Source organism: Eleutherodactylus coqui, chromosome 10 (assembly GCF_035609145.1).
Source record: "Eleutherodactylus coqui strain aEleCoq1 chromosome 10, aEleCoq1.hap1, whole genome shotgun sequence".
Classification (NCBI taxonomy): Eukaryota; Metazoa; Chordata; class Amphibia; order Anura; family Eleutherodactylidae; genus Eleutherodactylus; species Eleutherodactylus coqui.
Window position 1 is genome coordinate 78,918,723 of NC_089846.1, and position 13,403 is coordinate 78,932,125.

Genomic DNA, 13,403 nt, shown 5'->3' on the forward strand with positions numbered 1-13,403 from the left:
GCAGCGGACGACCGGGGGGGGGGGGGGGCAATCCGCTGAGGAGAGCAGCGAGGAGCTTAGTGACAGCAGCAGCCCCGGCTTCAGCAGTGTCTGTAGGTTGTATGGGAGCAGTGACCTCCCTGCTGCAGTACTACCCAATCGGAAGCTAGGGGCCTGACAGGGACGTTCCTTCCTGCTAAGTGCTGTCACACCCCTAACTTCCGGTGTTGACAAGGTACAACAGTACTCCACACAGGCACCTTCAGCCTGTGCGGCCCAGAATGGAAGAGGCGGAGAGGAGTCTACAGCTTGCCCTGGGACTGCCATACCCAGGAGATATGGAAGGACTCTTCCTGTGCTAGAAGAAAGTAAGGAATTGCTATGCAACGTACCCGTTGTTATCAAGTGTGAGTGTTGACCGGTAGAGTGCTGGAGAGAAGAGAGCGTGTTCCCAGGATCAGGCCATACAGATAATGATACTGGTTTCTCCTGTTCACCATTATGTCCTCCCTGTCACACCACTTTGACGTTTTGCACTGTTTTCCTGCTGGTGTGCATTCCAAAGTTGTAATGAAGTTACTTCACGTAAAGGGACCAGTCGCCCGTCCGTTTCCGGAGGCTGTGTCCTAAAAGAATCCCATGTGTGAATTTACTCCGGCAACCAGAAATCCCCCCGCCCCCCCAAATGGAGGCCGCGCGAGGGCGAGTTTACTCCACCATTCAGGAATTCCCCTGCGGCAGAAAAAATGGTGGCAACACGCGTGACGCAAAACAGGACTCAACATTGGGTTTTCAGTTTATTAACTTGGCCGTGGCCCGCTCCTCAGACGCTGCATACATTTCCCCCACTTATTTACATTATTCCAACATCCATCTAAATCCTCAGTTGAACTCATGCAACTTTTCCGCTGACCTGCGCCACTGCTGCACTCCAGCCATCTTCAGATTTCCACTTTGTTACTTACAATTTCCACCATGGAGTGCAAAAACGACCTCTTCTACAATGCCTTACTGACGAGTGCGCCTTCACGACTGTACACACTGTCGCCATTACAAGAACTGAAGGCACTGAGCATGTGCGACCGGCGAGGAGTGGAGCCTACAGGACGTAACCAGCGGAGAACTAAGCGTGCGGGGGGATATCTCGGCAGCCTTGTAAAACATTACCGCCTTATGAAGCTCATGATTTTTACTTTTAATCACTAGAATACCCCTTTATTTTGTTGAAGGGGGGGGGGGGGGCTGTAGACGACTGAAGACACATTTAGGTGCTTTCACATGGGTGGAATTAGCCCGCAAAACACCAGATGTGACTTAAAAGGAACTAGTCCCGTCCCCATTTAAATAGTACTATTAGAAGAGGCAGTCCAGGAATCGGGGATGGAGATATAGATTGATATAATTTTATTTATTTATTTTTTTAGACCTTCCCACTCCTTGGATCCCGTGGTGTCTGTCGCTATGGTCTGCACGGTACACAGAAATCTGTCTCTCTTCAAAGTCCTGTGTGAGGGGTCTCCTATAGACGGGCACACGGGACTCTGAAAAGAGTCAGATTTCTGTGTGTCGTGCGGAAAATAGCTGCCGACATCGCGGGATCCAGGCAGTGGGCAAATAATAACCCTTATTTATATAGGCCCCACATATTCCGCAGCGCTTGCAAAGCAGGTGGAAACGGACAAAGATGCAAAACCCATGGTTACATGTAGTAATCAGTTGATGGATTTTACATACTGTAGATAATGGGGGGGGGGGGGGGGATACAGAAGGTAAAGGGGCTGGAAATGTAGTAATAATAATAAATCTTCATTTGTATAGTGTCAACTTACTCCGCAGCGCTTTCAAGCATGGGAGAAACTCAAACTGTATATCACATTGTAATTGTTGTGCTGTCAGTTAAAAACAAATAGTGTGTGTGTGTGTGTGTGTGTGTGTGTGTGTGGGGGGGGGGGGGGGGGGGTAGTGAGGCATGGGAAACACAGGCAGTAGGGGATTTCATGTGGAAATCAGTTATTAGAAAACAAATGGGGTGGGGCGGTAAGGAGGTGCAGCGGTAGAGTTCGTGTGTGATAGGCAGGGTGGGGAGGTGTGGCTGTATAGGGGCTTGCTTTTTGTGTGGTGAACTGTAGTTTTTATTGGTGGAATTTTTGGGTGCATAAGACTATCTTAAAACTTTTTTTATTTTTTTTATGATGGCAGGGTGAAAAAATTCTGCCATAGATTTTTATTTTTTTAAATTTTTTTTACAGCATTAATCATGCAGCATAAATAACACTACATTTTTTCTGCGAGTCTACAATCACAACGATACCGAAATTCTTCTATAATTTTTTTCCCCCCCTTTTTTTCGCAATAAAAACCTTTTTTTGGAAATTTTATTATTTTTTTAATCGCTGCATTCAAAGTCCTACATAATTTGTAAAATTTTTTTTAATTTTTCCATGGACGGAGCTCTGTGAGGGCCTATTTTTTTGCGAGACGAGCTGTAGTTTTTATTGGTAGTTTTTGGGGTACATATAGATTTTTTTTTTTTTTTTTTTTTTTTTTTTTATCACTCTTATTACGTTTTTTGGGAGACAAAATGAAAAAAATAAGCATTTACACTTTTGCTATGCAGGATAAAAAGCGTGTTTAATTTATTGATGAATACGATGATATCAAATATGTGGGATTTTCATTAAATGTTTTTTTTTTTTATGTTAATCTGGAAAATTATTATTTATTTATTTATTTTTTTGTTAAACACTTTTTTTTTGTCACTGTAGGGGACTTGCACCATAGCAACTATGATCGCTATGATAATGCGTTGCAGGACTTCTCTCCTGCAATGCCTTATAGCTTGTGTTAGCGATCATAGGTACTGGTAATGCAGGACACCTGTAGGTGGCATCCTGTTACCATGGCAACCAGCCGGGCTCTCAGCGATTACATTGCGAGAGCCCGATAACATCAAGAGGGAGCGCGCTCCCTCTGTGAACCTTAACATGTCACGATATACATAGATGCTCCCCTACTGTTGCAGCGGGAGTCGGCTATCAGTGACAGCTGGCTCCCGCTGCCGGATAGCACAAGATCTCTTCTGATCTTGTGCTATCCACAGGGCGTAACTGTATGTCCTGTTGCGTTAAGTACCCCTCTATGTCCTGTGATGGGAAGGGGTTAATCTGATTTCGTTGGCAGAGGGCGCAGGCTGGGTGGTGGATTGAGATGACTGATACATACAATGTAGGGCAGCGCGGTGCTATGGAGAGCTTAATGGATGAAGGTAGTGAGTAGTGGACAGGAAGATAAGCCTGGCTGCCGCATTCAGGATGGATTGCAGAGGGGAGTATAAAAAATCCATCCACCACTCCCTGTCATCTCCTAGCCGCACTATAACTCGGTTTATATGGAGGCGACTAGTCTCCTCAATCTGCCACTGCGATATTCTGCTTCCGCCATTTTCAATACTGCATCACAATCTGCCTTGAAGCTGCAGATTTTTGTACAGAATTTACTCCGTCTTGCGGTGCACGATGTCGGCTAATTCCACCCATGGGAGAGTGCCCTTATTCAGTTCCAACTGAACTTGATATTAAAGGGATATTCTGGGATTTTAAAATAAATGGCCTTCAATATCTAATCAGCGAGGGCTTCTTGGCCTCCTCAATGTCTAATCTATCCGGCTGCAGTGATTACTCAGAGCGCTGTACTTTTTGCAGTGGCCATTCTGAGCATTGCTGTTCTGTCCCAGTCACTTCAATGGGACAATGCTGCAATACTGGAATGGAAGCCACTTAAAGTACCGTAGCTTATTGGACAGATAAACATTGAAAGGGTCACGGTGCGGTGGCCTCTTCAGTCAGCTGTTTGGAGGGGCCCTGGACAGCAAACACCTACAGATCAGATGTTGGTGGCTCATCCTGAAGATAGTCAAAAAATGACTAAAACCGAAGGCCTATCTGGATTTATCCTGTAAAAATGTAGTAACGTGTAGCTGGTGCCTCGGTTTTTCTCCTATGGAGTGACTTTTCCTCTTGCATATAGAAAGGCAATGGTGATACACCCAAGTGTAGTGACCCATTTCACTGGAAAAGAGCCAAAAATGCAGCACCTGATAAGGTGCAGAACAGGCATGATCGCCGCAGACACAATTGCCATATGGTAGGCATAATGGCTGTAGACCCTAACAACAAACAGCAAGTCAGACTATAAACTGGAGTGGCTAAATTGTCCACTGCAGGCTTTTATGCAGCCACCCACTCAACCCAGCCCAGATTGGGGAGGAGTGACTGCATGCAACTAAATCTGTAATGTGAACGATACCACAGAAGCCAGCCAATAGATGGGTGCGTCCCACAATACAGGATTACAACTCACCCTTACATAGCAGTGGGTTGCCCTGTATCTCAACAGTGGGTCACACTGGCTGACACATTGGACTTCCCCAGACGTCTATAGCAAACTGCATGAAGGAAACACTAATAAAATGCGGGTGTGTGTTCAGTATTTTGGCCAAGACACATAAGCTGAGAGGCAGATTTTTTTTTTTCCCCCAAGTGTAGTGGCCCAGAACTTCTATTCCTGGCCCCTCCATAAGTGTCATACATGTAATGTATTTGGTGTAGATGAGCTGTGTAAACTGTTTAGTCCCTTGTTATGTGTATTGCACAGCTGCAGCAAATGAGAGGTTAATCTTTGCATGAGACTGGGAGATGCCTGCAAATGTATCAATTCATGTCTTGTCACCTGGTATGTGAGAGATTATAAATATGAGTGATTTGGGTGTGGTAGTTAGTCCATCGCAGTGAGAGGAGTGGAGTGCCAGCCACACGGGGGTACCTTCAACCCTCATGTGGTGAAGTATGGAAGAAGGGGAGTGGTTTCTGAGGGTCTCTATACCAGGAACCGTGGAGGGGAGAGAGAGCAAGAGAAGTAAGGGGAAGAGAGTTTGTGAGTGAGCGTGCTCAGAAAAGGCTGAGATCACCATGCAGAGGTACTGTACTCCTAGAGTGTCTGTGGATTGACCCTACCCCTATCCTCCTCTGGAGAGTTCCACTGCCAGGAGCGTTTCCTGTCAGATAACTGAGACTGCAGGACCGGTGTCATCCTATGTTTCCTCCCCGAACTCAAATCTGTTGTTTTGCCTGCACGGCCGTCTTTTGTATTTGTGCCTTGTACCAAGTTTTCTTCAAGTAAAGTTTTGCTGGGCCCTGACCGTTATCAAGGACCTGAGGTACTTTAACACTGTCTGAAGCTGCTTTATTACCGCCGAGGGTCATACCGGTGGGTAAAGGACAAAAATATGTTCATGTTCTTGTTCCATATATATTGGCCATACCTCTCCTAGGGGTGTGCGGAAGAGGCCTAGCGCTGCTCTGGCTGAGACTGCATGTGTCCCTCCGGGAGGAAGCCTGGTAAGTGCCACTGTTACAAGTTACCACTCTACCGTCTCAGCTCCTCAGCATGTGTCCTGACTCACCCTACAGGACACTGTACAAGGGTGGATGTATCGTAGAGGCAGGCCATGCAACTGCTGTAGGGCCCATGCAGAGAGGGCTCCAGCTCTGGCTGCACCATCCCTTTTGCTACTGGATAGTAAGAACATACATGGGCCGCCTGCGGACGGCCGGGTCGGATCCCGCTGCAAGAATTCTCACAGTGGGATGCGGACCCGTGCCCCTGCACAGCCCTGCGACTCACCCGCTCCCGGCATCTCCTCTCTGCGCTGTGTGCCGGCTTCCGCCCAGCCGGCGCATGCGCAGACAGGAGGCGGTCCGTCACCACTGACATTTCTGTGCAGGCCTCTGCGAGACCTGCAGAAAAAGAACATGCCGCGATTTGTTTTCCGCTTGTGTTTTCATGCGGACACACTACGGCTGTCTACCTAGGATTGCGTTACGTAATGCAATCCTATGCAGGCGGGCATGGGCAGAAATTCTGCGGGAAATCCCACCGCTGAATTTCCACCCAAGTGCAGGAGGCCTTAGGAGCAAGACCTTTCACGAAAAAGCAACTGAATTGTCAGCAAATGAGTCTGAGAATTGGCCTAAGGGTAATTTTAAAGGGCATGAAATTAGAAACCAACACTGGGCCCTCCTGTCCTGTGTGGAGCCAGGGGCGTAACTATAGGGGATGCAGGGGATGCGGTTGCACCCGGGCCCAGGAGCCTTAGAGGGCCCATAAGACCTCTCTTCTCCATATATGGAGCCCAGTACTATGAATAAAGCATTATAGTTGGGGGCCCTGTTACAAGTTTTGCATTGGGGCCCAGAAGCTTCAAGTTATGCCTCTGTGCAGCATGGTTTAGGTATGGGTACAGATACAGATAGAGGGGGGCCCAGCTCACCTTTTGTATCAGGGCCCCTGAGCCTTTAGTTACGCCCCTGGGTGGGGCCATAATGTAGGGGTAATACAAATTTTTTTTTTTTTTTTTTTGCTATGGGGACTGGTCTCCTATGGTTGCCACTGGATATAGTTTGAGTAACATGGGTTATTCTGCTAGTCTTGCTTCCTTAAGGCTGGCGGCGTCTCTCAGTCTGCAAAAATGCCACATATTTGGGGGTTTTCCTGCAGGCGTTTCCTGTTGGGTTTAAAAAAACAAACCTGTATCCACACATTAACTGTCGGTCAAGGGGGGATTATGAAGTGCGCTACAAATGTGCTTAGTGATATATATTTTTTTCCCCCTCTCATTCTTAGGGCTCCTGTCCACGGGCGATGATTCGCTGGCAGTAAATCGCCGGCGAATCACGCTGTCTGAAGCTTTCTATAGCGTTGCTATGGAAAGCGCCGCCCCCCCCCCCCCCCCCCCCGTCCACGAGCGGAGAAGCATTGCAATTCTCCGCTCGCAGCCAGCAATTTGCATCACTCCGCGAATTGCCGTGATTCTCTGTGGTCAGCCTATCTGTCAGATAGCTGACAGCGGAGATCCGGCTCCCGGGCGGTGGCTCCCGTGACAGAGATCCCCCGCGGGATACCGCAACGCCCCTGGACAGGCAGTCTTTGTCTCTTTTTTTTTTTTGTTTGTTTGTTTTTTTTCTTTTGATTATATGGTACTTTTTTCAAAACTATACTTATTTTACTAAAAACTAAATCCTTCTATGAACAAAATAGGACTGTGGTAAATTTAAATGCAGTACCCTGATTTGAAATTTTTGTTGTATATCTGAATGTTTTATGAAACCTTAGAGCTAAAATGTTGCTTCTGATATTTTAACACTGAAATGGAAAATGCAAGATTTCATATTTACTTATGTTTGAATATGTGAAACTTGATTTCGTATTTGAGTGCATTGTTAAATGAAAATCTTCTCAATAAATAACTATAGCAGGCTCAGGCAAGTGTTCTCTTCCCCGTCTTCCCTATTGGACCAAAACACTAAGCAAAAATCCTGTGTGTAACCAAAACTTTTTTTTATATATTAAAATATCAATAAATTGCAAGTGTTTGTGTTTTTTTTTTTTTTTTTTTTTTCTTTCCTGGTATTTTATTTTTCTGACAGGTTTGCTGAACTCTTTACACCAGTTTTCTGGTGTATTAAATTCACAAATTTTGACATATGGCATTTTGTGCACCAAAGTGTGTGATGTTTTTGTATTTTGTGCCCGTGCCCAATTCTGGAGCTGCCATTGTACCAGCAGCGCCGCTAAGCGCACCAATATCCTATCATTTTCTTTCCTTTTCCGTAGGCGGTCTGACCCGGGAATTAACGGCACTGTCTGGTGGTAGCTGAGGAGCAGCCATGACACAACCTTCAGAAATGGTAAATCTGTCCTATCTGTCGGAAACAGAAAAGGATTTCATCCTGCAAGTCCTCCAGAGAGATGAAGAGCTGCGGAGAGCCGAAGACCGGCGGATCAGGTGAGGAGGAGTGAGCTTGGCTTCTTCTTGCAACTTAAAGGGTGCATTCACACCTTGCTGATGTGCTGCAGATTTTGGTGCAGATCTACAGCTGTTTTCACCCATTTGATTGAACTCCAATTGAAGGGGTGAAATTTGCTGCAGTTCTGCACCAAAATCTGCAGCAAATTGTCAACTTATTTTTACCTCCAGCAATCAGTTGTTGCGTCCCCCGCCTTCCAAGGGTTATGACTTCTTTTTGTTTTTCCTTCAGCGCATCTGTATGGCAGTTTGTTTAGGACGAGTTGTATTTCTTGTCAGGAATACAGGATACATTGGGTGCTAGCTACCACTAGGAGACAACATAGAGCTTGAACAAAGGTTGGCTTCTTCCGTCAACTATACCCCTTCCTGCCTGCTGGGTAAGGTTAGTTTTAGCTTTCTGTCCAAGGAGGACCGACATGCCTCGTCTCTGCAAGAATAATTTTTTATTTTTATCAAGACACAGGATTTGTGGGTTTAGCTTTCCCTGGAATGAAGAAAGCTTGACAGACGTCCTGCTAAGTTGAAAGGTTTTGATGTTTTATACCCTTTTCTGTAGGATTTGACCCCTACGGTGGACCCGCTGATTGCCTGCTTATCAAAGCATACCACTATTCTGGTGGAGTATGGTGCATAATTCTCTGTGATGGGAGGATAGAATCCCTCTGCAAGGCGTTTTTTTTTTGAATCTGTGGGTTCTGCTCTGCGACCGGTGTTCGCAGCAACATGGGCATGTGATAACGTTGTCGCATGGGCCAAACAACTTCAAGACCCCTGCGGACGTCTCTCCCTGCAAGCGGAGATGCTTCTCGCGCAACTAGAGGTACGTGGTGGTTTCACCTGTGAGGCTTCCCTAGATGATGGGACATCGCATCCTCCGGCTAAAGGCATGGAATGCAGACACCACTTCTAAGAAAAAGCTAACTAATCTTCCCTTCCTGGGCTTCTGCTTGTTTAGAGACAAGCTGGATGAGATTATTGTGGATGCTACAGGGGGCAAAAGCACTGTTACCTCAAAACAGACCAAAATGTACTCGGCCGGCACCCAAAGGCCACACGTCTTTTCGTTCCTTTCATTGCTCTAGTTCATGATTAGCGGACCGTACTATGCGTTCGCAGGAGCACAAGGAACGTCCCTTTCAGAAACTGTGCCCTGCATGACAGCAGCGTCCTCGCCCCACAAAGCCCTCTTCCTCCGAGCCCTCTCCATGAAAGTCGACCAACACCGATCCTCGCGGTAGGGGGTCAGTCGAAAAAGTTCTAGTCCACATAGCTCCAGTTTGTGCCAGGCACCTGGGTTCAGGAGATCGTCACCTCCGGTTATGCCATCGAGTTCATCACTCCACTGGCTCATTTTTTTGCATTTCCTGTTCCCAGATGCCCCACCAAGGCCAGAAAACTCCTGGGGGCCATCGACCATCTATTGGCGCAGCAGGTCATAGTGCTAGTCCTGCAAGACTAGCACTTTACAGGGTTTACTCAAACCTGTTCATCGTGCCAAAGAAGGATGGATTAGTTCGTCCAGTACTGGACCTCAAGCAACTGAACAGGTATGTTCAGGTACGGCATTTTCGCATGGAGTCCATGCACTCGGTCATAGCGTCCCTGGACTGACCACAAATTCCTGTCATCCATCGACATCCTGGATGCGTATCTACTGGTTCTAATTTGGCAAGCACATCAACAGTTCTTGCGGTTTGCCATTCAAGGCAGGCATTATCCGTTCCGAGCCCTCCCTTTCTGGTTTGCCGCAGCTCCCATGGTTTTCACTAAGGTGTTGGCAGCAATAATGGAACTCCTTTACTCCAGTGGAATCCTAGCCATACCCTATCTGGACGATGTCCTCATCAAGGGTCCGTCGCAGACGGCCAACCTGGAGAGTTTGTACATCTCTTTGCTCACTCTGGAACTGTTTGGCTGGAGGGTTAATTATGCTAAGTTATCGCTTGTCCCCTCACAATCTCTGGAGTTCCTGGGGATGACCCTAGACACTGTGCAGACATGCGTGTTTCTACCAGTCGCAAAGCGCCAAGTGTTTTAGTGTCAAGTTCTGAACCTTCACCAACGGCGCTCCATTTCTATCCGACATGCGATGGGAGTCTTGGCTCTTATTGTAGCGTCGTTTCCGGCAATACCCTTCATGCCGTTTCACTCGAGCCAGGACCAGCAGATCAGTCTTCCGGAGTCGCTCTGCCACCCCTTGCAGTGGTGGGTATCGTCTCCTCTCATACTCTAGAGTCAGTCATTCCTCAACCTCCACTGGAGAGTGATCACCTCCGACGACAGCCTATCACGCTGGGGGAAAACGCTTCCTCCTCACATGACCCAGGGCCTGTGGTCTGCTGCAGAAGCACGTCTCCTGGACGTGCTGGAGCTTCGGGCAATTTATCTGTCGATTCCTAACTTTGCACTTCGATTACCAGGTCACCCACTCCGAGTCCAGACGGACAAAGCAACGGCTGTCGCATATATCAACCGACAATGTGGAACCCGCAGCACTCAGGCGATGGCAGGGCGGCCCGCATCCTAACCTGGGCTGAGGTCCATTTACCTGCGATATCAGCAGTATACATACCTGGAGTGGACAATTGGATCGCCGACTACCTGAGCAGAATGACGGTAGATCCAGGTGAGTTCAAACAACATTCAAACCTCTTTCAGCAAATTTGTCATAGTTGGGCATGGCCAGACGTGGACCTCAAGGCCTCCAGGCTCAACTGCAAGGCCTCATAGCTCGTATCGAGGTCCCAGGACCCTCAGGCCTTAGCAGTGGATGCCCTCGTCATCCCGTGGTCTGGGTTCCAGTACCCATACCTATTCTCACAATTCCCTGTTATACAGGGACATCAAGAGGGAACGCATTTCGGTGCTGCTCTTCGCTCCAGATTTGCCACGTCAGGTATGGTCTGCCAAATTAATGGATATGCTTATCGACGTGCCGTGGTGTCTTTTAGCTCTGCGAAGATCTCCTATTGCAAGCGCTCCTCTTCCACCAGAATTTACGAACACTGCGTTTGGTGTGGAAGTTGAATCCGCAATGTTTAGAGCTTGAGGATTCACAGATCGGGTTATCCACACCATGTTTAGGGCGCGGAAGCAGTCTTCTTCGAAGATTTACTATCGTGTCTGGAGGCGCTTCTTTGCCTTGTGCAAACGTCAATCCGTGCATCCCATGAAGGTCTTACTTTTTCAAGGATCCTTGCCTTCTTGCAGGCCGGGTTGGAGTTGGGATTCAGTCTCCGCTCCCTTAAGGGCCAAGTGTCGGCACTTAACCATCTTGTTCCAGAGACTGCTGGCTACTCTTCCATCAGTCCGCACCTTCATACAGTGGGTGGCACATATGGTTTTGCCGTACCATTCACCTCTCCTGGTGTGGAATCTCAATGTGGTATTGGATGATCCACAGCGATATCCCTTTGAACGCCTTACGGACGTGTCGCCTTGCATGATGAACATCAAGGTGGCGTTCCTGGTGGCCATCACCTCCATTCGGAGGGTGTCAGAATTAGCGGCACTCTCAGCTCTACAATCATTCGTGGTGTTTAATCAGGACAAAGTGGTTCTGCGTCCCAATCCTTCCTTTTTCCCAAAGGTGGTTTTGGCCTTCCACCTAAATGAGGACATTGTGATGCCCTCCTATTATCCGCATGCAGTGCATCGCACAGAGAGGGCCCTTCACAAGTTCTATCTCATCTGAGCTCTGAGAATTTACTTGGCACAGACAGCCTCGTTCCGGCATTCTGATGCTCATTTGTGCTGCCTCAGGGAGCACTTCGTGGCAAGCCACCTCCAAGGGCACAATTTTTCACTGGATTCATTCAGCGGTGGCTGAGGCCTATCGAGCCAAGGGCCAGACTCCCCCCCCTTACGAGTGACTGCTCTCTCAACCAGGGCTGTGGAAGCATCACAGGCAGTGCACCTTGGGCGTCTGCCGCGCAAGTGTGTAAGGCAGGTACATGGTCCTCTATGCACACCTTTACCAAATTTTTCAGGGTGCATGTGGCGGTATTGGCTGATGCCACCCTTGGCCGCAAGCTTCTACAATCTACTGTGGTCTGACAACGGCCGCACGCTATAATGCCCACCCCATACGGGGGCTCGTATACGTCGCACTGTATCCTGTATCCCCGATATTCCTGACAAGAAAATGGGATTTTTTTTACTTACTATAAAATCCCTTTCTTGACCGGGATATCGGTGATCCAGCACCCCCTTTATTGTGTTACCAAGTTCTGTGGCTCCCGGTTAGAGTTCTCAGATTTTACATGATGTTACTGGTGGTATGCTGTTTTAAACCGTGTCATTGTGTTTCATGGCTTTTGGTTGTGCTTCTCTGCTAGGACTTCTACCACTGCTTGGTGACAAACTGACCTTCCCCAGCAGGCAGGAAGGTGTATAGCTGACAGGAGGAGCTAACTTTTGTTCAAGTGTTATGTCGCCTCCTAGTGGCAGCAACTTCCCACTATCCCGATATCCTGGTAAAGAAAAAAAAAAAAAGGAATTTTACGGTAAGTAAAAAATCCTGTTTTCTCAATGGTACCATATAATATACTGAACAACTTTTAAATATTTTAAATGAAGGGGAAAAAATGCAATAGTGCCACTTTTGAGGTGAGATGTGACCACAGCATTTAAATGGCTCGATCGCAGCAGTTGCTGTCAGCTGTCGAAAGCGGCTGATGGCCATAGGGTATGGAGCAGACTTGGTTATTGAGCCTGCTCCATGCAGCCTTCGTAGCCACATTTAATGGGGTTAGGAAGTGAGTAAAGAAGTAAAGCGGTGATGTACCCATCACAAGGGCAGCGGACGCAGTTATGGGGTGAGAGTAACGTGCTGCAAAACAATTCCTGCTTCTTCTTTTCAGGATGGATGTCTGGGTTACCTGCCACCACCAGTAGGGGGAGCTCACTGCATACAGAGTCATACAGTTTCATTGAGCCCAATCCCTAGTGGTGGCTGAAGTTGATCAAATTATCATATCCTATATTAGTAAGCAAAGAATCTTTTGCGCTTGCGGTCCCTTGTGCATGCTCCTCTAGTGACGCCTGTGAGATGAAGTCTATATGATGTAGGTAAATGACCATTGATGGATATTGCCTGCAATACTTCATCTGCTACTTTGTTCAATAGGAGACTGAAGAACGAGCTTCTGGATATAAGAAGACGAGGTGCAAAAAGGGGGAGTCAGCGCTACAGTGACCGTACCTGCGCCCGATGTCAGCAGAATGTGGGGCGCCTGCACCCCAAGGCAAACACCTGCCGGAGCTGCAACCACCTGGTGTGTAAGGACTGCCGGATGGAGACCTCCATGGGGGGATGGAAGTGCAACGTCTGCATCAAGGAGGCGTGAGTCGCATATATAGTCGTCTTATGTCTTTAATGCAAACCTGTATGACTGGGAAGCGCTCAACCACAGATAACTACTAGCTTAACCCCTTCATGACTATGGGCCATCGATGCAGCGGCGTCCAGGTCATGCCCTGCAGTCCTGATATTCCTACTTTCAAAAAGTCATAACATGTGTTTTTTTTTTTTGTTTTTTTTAAATTATTTTCGCGA

General features: G+C 47.6%; 1 protein-coding gene across 3 annotated transcripts in view; it reads left to right on the top strand.

Annotated features, from left to right (window-relative positions):
- Nucleotides 1–13,403, top strand: part of SYTL4 (synaptotagmin like 4) — a 69,552-nt gene that overhangs the window by 33,557 nt on the left and 22,592 nt on the right. For 2 of the 3 annotated variants that reach the window (XM_066581408.1, XM_066581409.1), the window contains exons 2-3: nucleotides 7,651–7,822; nucleotides 12,975–13,190. In XM_066581408.1, coding sequence (XP_066437505.1) covers nucleotides 7,704–7,822; nucleotides 12,975–13,190 — 335 coding nt within the window. In that variant the 5' untranslated portion in view covers nucleotides 7,651–7,703. Of the gene's footprint in view, nucleotides 1–7,650; nucleotides 7,823–8,343; nucleotides 12,352–12,974; nucleotides 13,191–13,403 lie in introns of those variants that run through there. The other variant, XM_066581410.1, reaches the window with a different exon arrangement.